The sequence below is a fragment of the Plectropomus leopardus genome, chromosome 14 (genome assembly GCF_008729295.1).
Source record: "Plectropomus leopardus isolate mb chromosome 14, YSFRI_Pleo_2.0, whole genome shotgun sequence".
Taxonomy (NCBI): domain Eukaryota; kingdom Metazoa; phylum Chordata; class Actinopteri; order Perciformes; family Serranidae; genus Plectropomus; species Plectropomus leopardus.
This window is the reverse complement of record NC_056476.1, coordinates 16,167,883-16,181,418: the sequence shown is the minus strand read 5'-3', so window position 1 is coordinate 16,181,418 and position 13,536 is coordinate 16,167,883. Positions and strand designations below refer to the sequence as shown.

At 38.5% G+C, this 13,536-nt stretch overlaps 1 protein-coding gene across 1 annotated transcript in view; it reads right to left on the bottom strand.

Annotated features, from left to right (window-relative positions):
* Positions 1-7,982, bottom strand: part of ltk (leukocyte receptor tyrosine kinase) — a 66,069-nt gene extending 58,087 nt beyond the window's left edge. Inside the window, 1 exon segment of the mRNA XM_042500984.1 lies at positions 7,790-7,982. Within this exon segment, the coding sequence (XP_042356918.1) occupies positions 7,790-7,838 (49 nt within the window). The 5' untranslated portion in view covers positions 7,839-7,982.
* Between the last annotated feature and the right edge of the window lie 5,554 nt (positions 7,983-13,536).

Genomic DNA, 13,536 nt, shown 5'->3' with positions numbered 1-13,536 from the left:
TAGAGCTATGATGTTGAATGTTACAGTAAGTATAAATGCAATAAATGCAAATGTTTTTTATGCTTTTTATTAGGTGGTGTGTTCTATATGCTATGACAGTTTTCCTAAAATGACCGTTTAAAAAATTGCAATATATCGCCTTTCTTCCGGTATGACATTATATGAAATCATAACACTGTACTGTGATACATATTGTATCACCACATTCTCGACAGTATACAACCCTATTAACAATACAGTCTTATTTCTCCTGAAGAAACCCAGATTTAAAGAGCAGACATACTAGCAAAACTGGAGCATCAGCATTGTATATTTTCCTGAAATGGTTTTGCAAAACACTATAGTCTTCCTAAAAGAAAGACATCCGGTTACACTTGTCTCCATTTATCATTATCATTTTATAATTGTAACCTACTCTGTGTCTGCAGCTAATTATCTGAGTGGTGCTTCAGGGGCCAAAGGATTTATTTGAAAAACTCAACAGCAACATCCCTTTCTGGAGTCAACAACAGGATATTTGTCTGTGTTTGTAATCCTGCTTTATGAGCAGGCAGTCTTTGGTATGCACAAGCTTAATTGATGATAGCATGTTTTTTGGCTTTCTTGTTTTGATTTTGGTATGTGATGTCAACGGCTTACCATTAATCAATTTATCGCTGACAATACTTTTGATTGGTTACACATGACGGTCTATTGGTTAATTTTTTTACTGCACTGGTCACATACCGTGTCTGGTGGGAGCTAGCGAGCGGTGCTGCTTATTGGGTGAGTACTGATCGTAACATTGTCTTGACCCAACAGTATTGCTGTGGAAACACTGTGCCCACCCTCTGGTCTACCTATGGGTCGTCGTGGTTATTTTATGGGTTGGGTGCTGAAACACGGGGACAAAATGGCAACAGTTTCTATATAACTGATACCTTACAGGACAAAATCATAACACAGATTTTGGTGCCTCATTTCCTCGCCACACTATGTAAGTAGCAAGACAGAGATTGAGCACGAGCGAAACAGATAGAGTGAGCTAGAAAGCGTGTGCATGCTTGTGGTGGTGAGGCAGTTGCGAGCAGAGCAGAGAGATAAAGTTAAGTGGCATTGCAGTGTGTGAACAGCTCAGCTGTTTGTCAGTGAATAAATGCTACAACTCTTGTTGTAGAAAGGTGAATTTGTTATTAATACTATACTTTAAACTGCTAAGTTTACTGTAACAAAAAGCCAGTCTTTACTGTCATCCGTTTTGTGCTTTATTTCTTAAAAAGTATTGGTTCAGGCACCATTTAGGCACCTGTACTGCTTTAAAAATCATTTTAGTACAGCTATTGGAAAAAAACTCAAACAATACCCAACCCTTGCAAGTATGTGGCTAAATTTTGAGCCACATATCCCATTTAGCATTATTAACTATTGTTATCACTCTTAGCTCTGTTAACACTGTTAGCAGTATCGTCACAGTTGGTGGTGCTAACACAGGTAACAATGCCAAAGGGGTATGAGGCTCAAAATGACACCACCAACTCACCAGGACGAACTTGGGGTCAGACTGAAGGGTGGAAATCATGTTTCTGCATCAATGGGATGGCGTTATCAACATAATGGATGGTTGTATGAGTGGGGCCACAGTCTTACTCCCATCCGACCACCTAACCAGCACGGGCCTGCAGGTGAACCGACAGCAATGGGCACTATGTTTCTGCACGTTAACACAGGCAGCCGACTGTCCGTCAGGAAAATCCACAGAAAATAAATTTAAGGCCAGACATTCATTTTGCAAAATTTTACCACCTCTATATGGATAGTACTTTAAAATGCGGCACTATAGCTCACCAAATCCATGGATTGGTATTTCACGACATTTTGCATTTTTTTCTTGAAAATTAGTTCTTTACCATTTAATGGGTAGCAAAATACCTAAAACTAACATCCCTTATTTGATGGACAGAGTGACACAATTTAGAGTCACAGTTAAGGAAAATCATTTAACCAACCACTAAATGCAGACCATCTGTGTATTTACTTTTGATAAAAAATATGCAAAATAAAAGAGGATGGATAATTAAATCCCACACAAAGCAGAACCAATGACACCATTGTTCCTTTTTGTTTAGCATAGCTTCATATTGCTTGTGGGGGAAAAAGTTCCGCTTCAGTGTTTCGTGCAAGGCTAACATGTGGTCAGCTTAATGTTTTATCTTTCAGTGTTGCATCCTAACTATGCCTCTCTTGTCTATTGTTATCCATCTGTTTTTGTTTCTCTATTTATTGCAAGTAAAATAAAAAAATAAAAAACACACATCTGAATGGCATTGCTTTGACCTTTGGCCGCCCTTGAACGTGTTAGACACACAGCTGGCTGCTGTCTGTTATCCGGGCAGCAGACTGGCATCAATGAGGCACAGCTTTGATCTGCTGTCTCTCTCTTTTTGCAGACTTTGGATATATGATTACACACTGTAACTACGCCTGAGCAACAGACATAAGACTCTCATCCAGCAGCTTTTTTACAAGGACATGACAGAAAACACTATGTCCCCTTGTGTCACTAACTGTTGCTCTTTGAGAAGATGAAAAACAATAAACACAAAGAGCTCAAGGACATGGAGAGAGTTTCAAAAGATGAAGTCTGTCCTGAAAGCCTGCCAGAAAAACTCTGAGAGGATGCGAACCATGGAAATTAGACATCTTGCAGAAAAAAAGGCAAAATGTATTGATGCAAAAGTGATGAAGTCTGCACCTCTGAGAAAAAGCTGAACTGAGGGATCATATTCAAACCAGCAAGACATCTGACTCCTGAGATAGCGCCTAATTCCCAACCAAGTTGGAGACTCGGACTAATCAAGTTATGTCTTAACCCAGCTCCTCTTAGGTCACCCTTAAAGAATTCTGTGCTCTAAAAAAACAAAAAAAAGATCAGTTGCACACATTGCCGTTTACGCCTTTTAATGTTAGGGTAAATTTTATACTTAAATTTAACCAACAGGACTTAAATGACATTAAGTAGCATGTAAATGTTGAGGTGAGTCCGTGTTAGTCTAGATATATATCAAAGCTGAAAGTCCACACTGGTTGTAATGGAAACACATGGGATGAGCTGATCATCTGCACTAATGAGATTCAAACTCTGCTGATTAAGCGCAGATTGGACTTGTGTCTTTCTGACATTCAGAGAGACACAGGGGGACTGAGAGGTGCAGTATAAACATAGATAATTAGCTTTGATTAACACTGAATGCACACACACACACACTGTCAATGCTGTTTGAGGGCCACGGCTGTTTAATCAACAATCAAAACAAAATCATCCGCAGTTATTACCTGAGCCAGAGTGACTTGTAAAATTTACATTATCATTGCAGTCATACCTCCACAGTCATTAACTAAGAGCCTTGCTGGTTTCAGCATGCATTAGTAATGAAGTACTGAAGTAACCCCAAATCCGTTTATGAAAGTCTCTGTTGCAGTCCGCCAATATCTTCAATAACACTAAAAGCTGAAGTCAAATAAAAACTGTGGCCTAAAAAGAAATCTAAGGATGTTATCGTTGGACAAATGTAGGGGTTTTTTGTTGCAGAAAAGACACAGGGTGGCCAAATGTTTAAAGTACACAGTGCAGACAATTCTACATTATGGGATCAGACTTTTGTATTCTGTTCTTCTTGCATATTTTAATAATTTGTCAAGACATCTAAAGCATTATTTGCAATCCTCATTAAAAAAAAACACATTAGCAGAGACTTCTTAATATGAAAAGAAGCGCTTTCTCTTCAAATCTCAAACTCAAAAATCTTAGGTTCCTTCTCTTTGACTGCATCTAATAAAAAAATGAAAACAGACATTGATTGAGCCCTCGCTATAGTGGCATTTATGTGTGCCAAAAAAATATCTAAAGAAAAGGAGGAAAACATGAATGTGGTCATGGCTGGGGGAAGAGGCCAACTTGGCATGGCAATTTTGGAATGAAAGCTCACAGTATTTATTACAGCCTCAACCATTTAGCATTCACTAGTCGGACTGATCAGTGTGTCATTTCCTGAATCACTTTTATTGGTTGGTTAGTGGACGTAGGTCCTAAGAGCAGTCTCAGAATGAGATGATCATCCCAATTTTCTGACACTCCAAGGCTGTCTTTGTTTGCATGACCGCGAGACAACGGCCAACCTCTCTCACTGTGTGACGTAGGAGCCCCATTTTAGATTTTATGAATTGTTGTTTTTTGTCATGGGTAGTTTCTCACAGAACGCTAATATTACACAGCAAAAAAAGTGTCACCAAGGAGGTCAGTTTTTCATAGCTTTCACATGACACAGAAGGCGTCGACCAGTTACAGTGTGCAAAATGGATGTCACATCACACAACAGCACAACAATAGCAGTCCTGTTGTAACTGTCACAAATTTGCATCGCTGCTGCTATACATAATCATAATGCAGGCAAAAGTGGCTGGTAGATTACAAAAACTCTCACGGCGAAGCATATTTCTTTACCAGTCAAAATAATAAATTGCCTTCTTGTATCACACACACATTTGTTTTAGAGCATATCATTGAAATAATGTTTTTTAAGGCAAACACAAACAAGTGGCCAGAGCAAAATCTGAAGCAAAATTATTTTAATATATTGAACGACTCATCACCATCACCTCAGCATGTGAATAAGTTCCCTCTGTTAAGCACTGATGCAGTGTTTATGTCTGAGGCTTTTATTGTGAAAGGTAAGGACAGAGAAGGTGGAGTTGACAATAAAGAGTTTACTTTCCTGGTTCAAACTACAACGTCTCCGTGTTATTGCTTCATAGCCTTCATAAGTATGTGTGAGACACTAGCTGATAGTGATAGTTTAGTAGATCGGCTGATGTCCCGTACAGTAAACACCAACGCAGAACTAGTAGTGCCCGAGATGGTCGGGTTAAGCACACCAGCGCAGGAGTGTGTGTGACAGACAGCACAGGAGCAGCTTATAAGCAGCAGAGCCGTGCACCCTAAATAACACAAAAACGCAACAGAATAGTTTAACTATTTTAGTACAAACATTTAGATGGCTCTCTAAGATTTACTCACCAAACGAAAAAATCTACCCACACTTGGCAGGTGTCCTGACCAGAGATGTCACCACAGACAACCGGTTTGTAATACTGCAGATGCAGGGCTTCATCAATGAGCCATGGGCTCAGTCACCATTGTGTTCCCTCATTCGGCTATAGATAGTGACTTAACAGACATTAGTTTAAATGAAAATCTTTGAGATTATTACTTTAATGACTAATGCATTTTGGCTGAGCTCCCCTCTGTGCCATTTTGAAAGATGCTTCTTGGCATTTGGCAAAGCTGTTATAGTTGAAGAGGGGAGAAGCGAGCAGTTAACAGAGACTAAAACAGCAATGTTAATACCTCCAGTGTTTTTTCTGTTCAACTTCAGACTGCACAATCCATAGAACTGGACAAAGTGTATTTTTTCACCATGCAAAGAGTACTAACAGCAAGCACTGAATGCTTGGGAAAGTGATATCAGTTGAGAAATCTGACACTTTATTTTTATGAGCCCCACAAAAGGCTGAAAGGAACAACAAAATGAACCATATGTTCTATATATTTAAAATAAAGTAAAGCTATCCCACTTGCTACTGAACGAGGCTGCACGCTGGAGACGACTCAGAAACAGAGAGGGAGGGGGGGCTGACATAATTCTGTGAGTTTTGGCAAAGCTCACCCTGGGTTTTCTCCTGTCACTAAGATTGACTGCAGTAAGAGCCACTTACACTGGTGCAGCCTCAGTGGCTGCTGAAGCCAAAGAGTGGACACGCCAAGATACGCACTCCTCCTCTCTCTTTTATAAAAGGTGGTGTTACCAAAGATATGGGAAATAAGGAATTCACTGCCATTTTATTGGAAAAAGCCTCTAGTATGAAGTGTTTATTCCACTGATACAAGAAAAGAGGTGCAAAGCATGAGGTACCACAGGACGGACGCCTACGTGAAACAGCATAAACTACATCCATTTACCAGACAGTTTCTCAAAAACAGGAAAAAAAAAGTATTGGCATGACGCATGATCAAGATCAAGCCATAACATGTAAAAGGTGAACTAATGTGCTCCATGGGAACATTTAAATTCACAGTGATAAGCCAGCTCTGGTAAATCCAAGTGAGCTCATCATAATTTTTATGCCCACATGCCTCTGCTGGTTTCTAACACTCACTCCATTCATACAACATTATGTCTGGCTGGATGTGGTAAGAACGTAGCACAAAGAAAACACTTTCTTTTGGTAAAAAACGCAATTTGGATTCAATTAAAAATTTGCTGATTAAAGTTTATACGTGTGTTTTTCAGTTAACAGTCAACTAAATTAAATCCAGTTATTAGCCCTTTCAAATCAAAAAGAAAATAAGTTGAAAATTAATATTAAAAAAGGAGAGAGAAATATTAGAAAATCATCAAAAAGAAAAAATGGGGAGAAATCCAGAAACTATATTCATGACTATAATATACTCATATACCTTTTTGTGCTAATCTACAGGTAATTTTTTTTAATCTTTTTACTAATTTGTTGCCAGTTTTCAGGGTCATTTCTTGTTAAGTTCCTCATTGCCTTCCTCCTATGTTTTTTAAAGACATTGAGCCAATATGCTGAGGTTTCAAAGGGTTAAAGCTGCTTTACTGCCACCTTTAAATTTGAAGAGACAGGTCATAGGCTACTTTCCTCCTTTGTTTTCTGTCTAGAAACACCAAAACAGAAATTGTACAATATCCTTTTACTGCAAATCCACCAACTGAACAGTTGCAGAGCCCACAGTTGCAGAGCCTATTTCTTGCCAAGTCTTGCAGCCATCCTGCAGTGTAAATAAATGTAAATCATATTCTTTCAAGTGTGCCTCACCAGAATATGACATGCTGTTTTTCAAAGTGGATGTGAAAATACCTCTGGGTGTGTGCGTGGAAATGAGGGGGAGTTGCTGTATACTCACTTGCACTCAGAGAGATGAAATCAAACTGCAACAGGATCAGGGCAATTAGTTGACTACAACTGGGGGTCCTTTGTCACTGTATGATACAGTATCACACGGAGCAGCAGGGGGCTGCAGCAGAGCAGCAGCTACACTAATTAATCTGATGCATGCTAGGTGTGTTTGCGTACACCAAACCATGCTTTTATGCGCCGTTTTTTAAAATTACACAACTGAAGGAAAACGCCTAAAATTGTAAGTAAAAATAAAAACATCTCAAAAACGTTTTTACACTTGGCTGAAGTCAGAAAGTCAGTATACAGATAAGCAAAAGGCGTGAACGTTAGCTAACAAACCATGAAGCAGGTCAGCTAGATAACTATCAACTGCAACTTTCGGTTAAGTAAAAAAACGGAAAAGTGGCGGCAGACGAAAACATCTAGAAAACATCAGATGTAGGCCAATTTGAGAATGTAACCTACTAAAATTAGTACATGAAACTAAAATAAATGCCCTAACTCTACTTTTTTACACTATTTATTTAGCTCTTTCCATCATAGTGTTGCGTCTTCTTCTGCGATTTTATAAAGGCACCTGACCGGATGATTAGCGCCACCTCCTGTTTAATGGCATAACTGAAGGCTAACGGCTGGAAATGTATTTTTAAATTAATTTTTCACCGTAATTTGATAGAAACTTTTATATTTTCTTTTTTTTTTCTTCAATAAATAATCAAAATAAATTACTAAAGGGCTGACGATGTGGAAGTTTGAATAGGGTTAAACATTCCTTCTTGCCTTATAGAAACACAATTAGTGACAATAATTGAGACAAAAGTGCGGTACTTACTCAGCATGACGATGGAGAGATAAATGTTGTAGTGTTTTATATAATCCATGGCTCCAGTTTTTCGGCAGGTCCACAAAGAGTCCGTTAAGTTCTCGGCACCTTTACGTCCTCATGGAGACAAACAGGCTCGTGAAGCTCACAGTAAACAGACACACGCGCGCGCTCCTCCGGACAGTGTAGTTGTTGCTCCAAGTTGCGCACTGTTGTTACTCATTCCGCTGATGCTGATGCTGCTGCAGCTCTCAGTGACGACAACCCCCCTCTCTACCTCCCTTTACTCCCCCTCTCTCTCTCTCCCTCTCTCTCACTGTGTGTTAGTCACCACTCATAAAGGCTCCTGGTCCTAAAGTCATTCATTTTCTCAGGTTTCACTCTTCGCACTGTTATATTCAATTTTTGCTCTAAAAAGAGTTTTATCTCTGTGCTCTGTCTGCAAGTGGTGATATCAGTTTGTTCATGAAGAATGAATATAAACCACTACAATAAAGATCTGAGACCAAAGAGAATTATTATATGAGGAAAGACCTGGGATAGTTATGACCCTTTTTAGTCACTTTTACACAGCGATGATGCCCTCTTTATACCACCCCTGCATTTTTACCACATGCCCCCGCTTACCCCCACTATCCTTACATGAGGCTAAATTATCTGAAATACAGGAGTTGCCATCATGCGCTGGTGGTGTCATTAGCAGCCGGAGTCTGCGCAGTAGCAATATCTGCAATGGGGTAGTTCCCATCAAAACACCCGTTTGACCAATGGCGAGCAGCCCCATTGAAATTGAGTGTATGGATTGGCTGTCACAGCTGTCAGTCAATACAGAAAAGCCCCGTTCTGTATAATTTAATAACTCATTAAAACCGAAATTGTAAAAATGATCACTTGAACACATATCAGGATAATGAGAACTACCTTCAGTGACAGAAACTGCCAAAATTTATTTTGCTTGTACTTTTAGTTTTTAGTTTGGCCTATGTCCCATTCACTAACACAGAGAGGCGGGCTTTATGACCTATACTGCAGACAGACACCAGGGGGAGATCAAGACTGAATGGCTTCACTTTGGGGGAACTGTCATGTCGTCCATCTTTATATAACTGCTTACACACACAAACAAAATCCACTCTGCGTTGAGGTATTTTATCTGAACAATAAAAAATTGACTATTGTCATCCTTCATTGATGACAACTCAACAAATACGTAAGAAAGCTATACTGTGTATGAGTCACTGGTCAATGAATCAATGTGCAAAACTGTGAATTTCTAGGATTACGCACAGTTTTCACAATGCAGTTATATTTTACTAAATTATAGCACGCTGTCATAATTTCAACCATGTAATAATAATTTTGTGCAGTCTAAACATACAGCACTGTTGGTGCATTTTTTTTGATTGTATGAATAAATGTGTGACTCCACATCAAACAGAATTTTTAGAGGCCTTTCATGCCTTTTTCATTTTGTTTTTTGTGAGATCAAATAAAACATTCAGTACTAATGTTTGAAATTTCTGGGGATAAAAAGGTCAAACTGACAGTTTAAGTTGTCTTACAACCCACAAAAAATGTAAACTTGCCTCTTTGTGTCTTGTTGTGATTGTTCCTCTCTTTACAAAGACTGCTGGACACACCTATGTGGCACTACAATCACTCAAGGTCTGCTTCATCAGTCCACTGAAGAGTACATCATGTTCAGCTGTAAACCTGTAAATCAATGGCAGTTTGAATAACATGTTTGTCACTCTTTAAGAATTCGTCACACTGCAGATTTACAATGTGACAGCAAAATTGAGGGTTGCGGTGGAGTGAGTGGAAAATAGCTTCAGGACAGAGGAACGTAAGAGTCAGAGAGTAACTTCTTTTTAAAGGGTGTAAATTGTGTCTGCAGTTATTCAAGCACCAGGAGATGTTCTTGATTCTGAGGTCATCCTCTTAAAGACTTCAAGACCCATCAGGGAATCATCAGGGAAAGTTTAATTTTATGAAAGGATGGAGAATACTGATAGAAGTGACGATGGGTGCAACAGGCTCATTCAAATACAATTCATCGTTCACAGAAACATGCTGCTGAATAAGAATTTATCACAAATGCAGCTTTCATGTGTAATGATAGGCAAAGCACGATGGAGCATTAAGTTTCTGCATTAAAGCCCTTTCTTGGTTAGGTTTAGAAAAGATTTGTGGTTCGGTTAAAGGGTGAAGTGTGTAAAATTTAGGGTGATTTGGTGACGTCCAGCTGTGAATAGTAGATTGCAACCAGCTTAACTTCCCCTGGCGAGAATTCCTTCATTAGTTGAAAGCCAAGTTATCCAAGGAGGTCTCTTCCTCTCCAAAACAAAACAGGCAATTTAAACAGCTATAAACACTGAATAAAGTTTCGTGCTACAAATAAGTGACACCACAGACGCACCTTTTTCTCTCATGAGTTAATGTGTGCTCACTTTTTTCTGGTCTGGATGTTTAGATGGTTTTACTGTGAGCAGAATTTTTCGTAGAGGTCTCTTCCTTTCCAAAATAAATGGATGTGGTTATTTTAAACACTAGAAACACTAACTTAAGCACTTTCACGTTACAAACACTGTAATTCTGGCGTTGCTTGTTGCAGTTGGGCTTCTTACTTGGGGGGCTGACACGAAAATGTGATTGGCCTTATCTAAAGCCAGTGTTTGGTTTGAACGTTCTGGGCTACTGTAGAAACATGGCTATACATGGATCTCCAAAAATTAGGGACAAGCTCCCTATGTAGATATAAACAGCCTCTTTTAAGGTAAGGACAACAAAACTATTCTTGTTTCCAGGTGTTTATACACTTAAGAAAACATACTTGTTATATTTTATTTTTGCCAATATATCCCCCTTAGTCCTACACACTGGTCACAGTTACCACTTAACTTGGATATACAAAAAAATGCTGTTCACCAAGCTTGCCAGAGCCTGAGGTCAACTTTTAAGATACAACTACTTACATTGTAAATAGTTTGTAATTATAGTCGTTCTGGTTTCTGTCAGCTGCCATCTATCAGCAGCTCAGTGATGTATCTTCCACTGCACAGAGAATTGTGGGTCAGAATAGCAAGAAAATTACAGTGGCTTGAAAACTGCAGAATGATTCATTTAATATACAAACATACAAATTAAAAAAACTGAAAGGCTGCAAGGCTGAACAAATGTCTGTGTACTAAAGAACCTCGGTTTGCTAAATAAACTCAATCGACATTTCCTCGAAGAAATTTCCTTTATCTAATCCTCTGACGTGCTATTGCAAAGGCCAAACTCCTTTTTTTTATCCTCGGAGGTGAGTGAGTTCCACCCAGAGGACAGAACAAGGGTTGAAACAGGTCAATATCCAACTCAAATGTGCCAAAACAAACATTTCCTCCCCCTTCAATATTATCTTAATTATAACTGAGATAATAGATATTTCTGTGATTTTGTACGGACATTTGTCTTTGTGTATCTTAAGACTGTTTTTGGATGTATTTAATATTATATAGGCCTATGTATGGATTACCAATTTCATATATAGTTTTAAGCTCACAGCACATGATAGTTTTGTGATTACCAGTATTTCGTGTTTGTTTTTTTTCCCCTTCTCCTAACTATGATCAATGTGGCAAGCTGTTGTGTTCATCTGGGTTGAATCGAATATGACAATATCATCAAACAATATCAAAGCACACTTCAATGACTTAATGCAAAACATTTGTTTCAATTATTCTGACACTATTATGATACGTGTGCGAGGAAACAAGCTGGCTCACAGGCTTTTGAATGTAAAAATGTAGACATCTAAGTCCAAAGATTGTTAATAACGTTTCATTCTTTTAGATACATGCATTTCTATATATACAATGCAAATATAGTGCAAAGTAAGGAAGAGTGAGAACTCTATTATCTGTATCTGTCCATCTGTTATTTTAAGCCTGGCATTGATAAAGGTTGATTAGAAGTTGCTATATTTATTATTAATTCAAAAACTATTTACAGAAAATACACATGGTTTTCTTTTAACAGGAGTAAGGATAATGGAACATTTTATTCACAAGATACTCATACCAGTACTCATACTCTTAAAAACGACATTATCTGTACCACATATTCAATTAATCCAAGGATTCAGCTCAACCCAATTGTAAAGTAAACAACAGTGAATTTATTTTTTAATCACACGATAAATGAAAAAAAACTGCCAAAATGTATCTTATACAATACTTATTGGATATATAATGTAGGCGATATATAGGTTATTCTTCTATTTGTTTTGTTTTTTTCATTTAATTTATGGCTAAGGGCAATTGTATCCATTCAGCCAAAGGGGTCATGAAGCAAACCACTGCAGCTCCACCAAACAAACCAAATGTTTGGATGTGATTCAGAGGTTGAAGAGGATTTAGAGGTTGAAGCCGATCCGACATCCACAGCGTCTGCCTCTTTTCCCCTTTAGATCCCCCTGACACTCAGCAGACTCCCAAACATGAGGATGTAACAAGTGGAAAGCGTCCTCCTCTTACTGGTCACGTTGTTACCACATCTGTGATCTTTGTGGCAAAAAAACAGTTCATTTTTGAGTCTTAGAGATTGTCAACAGGGTTTCCAAAACAGTTCAGGAATCATTAAAGTCTCTTAGCTCAATGTCAGGGCATCCTGTTTTCAGCACAAATCTGCCAGCACAAGATATTTCCACAGAGTGATCTGGCCATGGTGGTTTCTGCAGAGCTAATTAAGTGCATACCACTGATTGTGATCGTCTGTCTCTTATTCTCCAGAGAGGTCTCGGCCGAACCATGGCTGCCAAAGCCTTTACATGATCTGACCAGGAAATCACCTCAAATTGACCTTCTACTACATCTGCTGTTGTGAAAGACAATTCCCCGCGTTTGAAATATAAGATAGCCGTATCTCCACACCCTTTTTCTTTACATTTCAATCCAAAATAAACATCTGCACATGTTCTCATGCTGATACAGCTGCACAGCAGCGTCTCCTACAGTAACTAGGCAGCCACCTCTGCTCACCATTGTGCTATAGACCAGTGTCAGTGAAACGGTCTGTTGTCAGAATCACACACAATATAGACCAAATCACAATGTTTGTTTACAATAACTTCCGGGCAGGAACCCCTGTGTCATGTACAGACAATAAAATATCACTCAGCAAATGCTGCCTTGGTTAGTTTTTAGCCACTTAAAAAGCCCACCTAAAAATAAAAAAAAAAAAAATCAAAATCAGTTTGTGTAGGTTCTTTTTAAAAAATATTTTAGTCACTTTTACTTGTCATCAGAAAGCCTTTTGTGACAGAGAAATGAAGCCGTTATCTTAAAGCCACCAGACAAAAGATTTTGCTTCACAGAACATGGGAGTTGCTCATGTACAACTGATCCAGCTCGCTCTTAGTTTTTAACTATATATCTTTAAACACACATTTACAGCTGAAAATGACAACAGCAATAAACAAGTTTGCCAATTTCATATATCTCCATCTGTATCACATATTGCTCAGCTGGCAGTTACCTGAAGTTATAGCTGTTGTCAATGCAACGTCACTGTGATTCGGTCTATAAATTAATTAGTCCAATACCATAAAATGGTGTCAGATTTTGCCTGTTGGATGGAAGTTGGATTTCTGCGACATTACAAGTTGACTCCATCTCAAAAAAGACAAAAACTAAACACATGCAGCAAAAAAGTTGAGGTTAGAAGTATGTTGTTATTTCCTCCATGGTTTTCTTTTCTACTCTTCAAAAAAT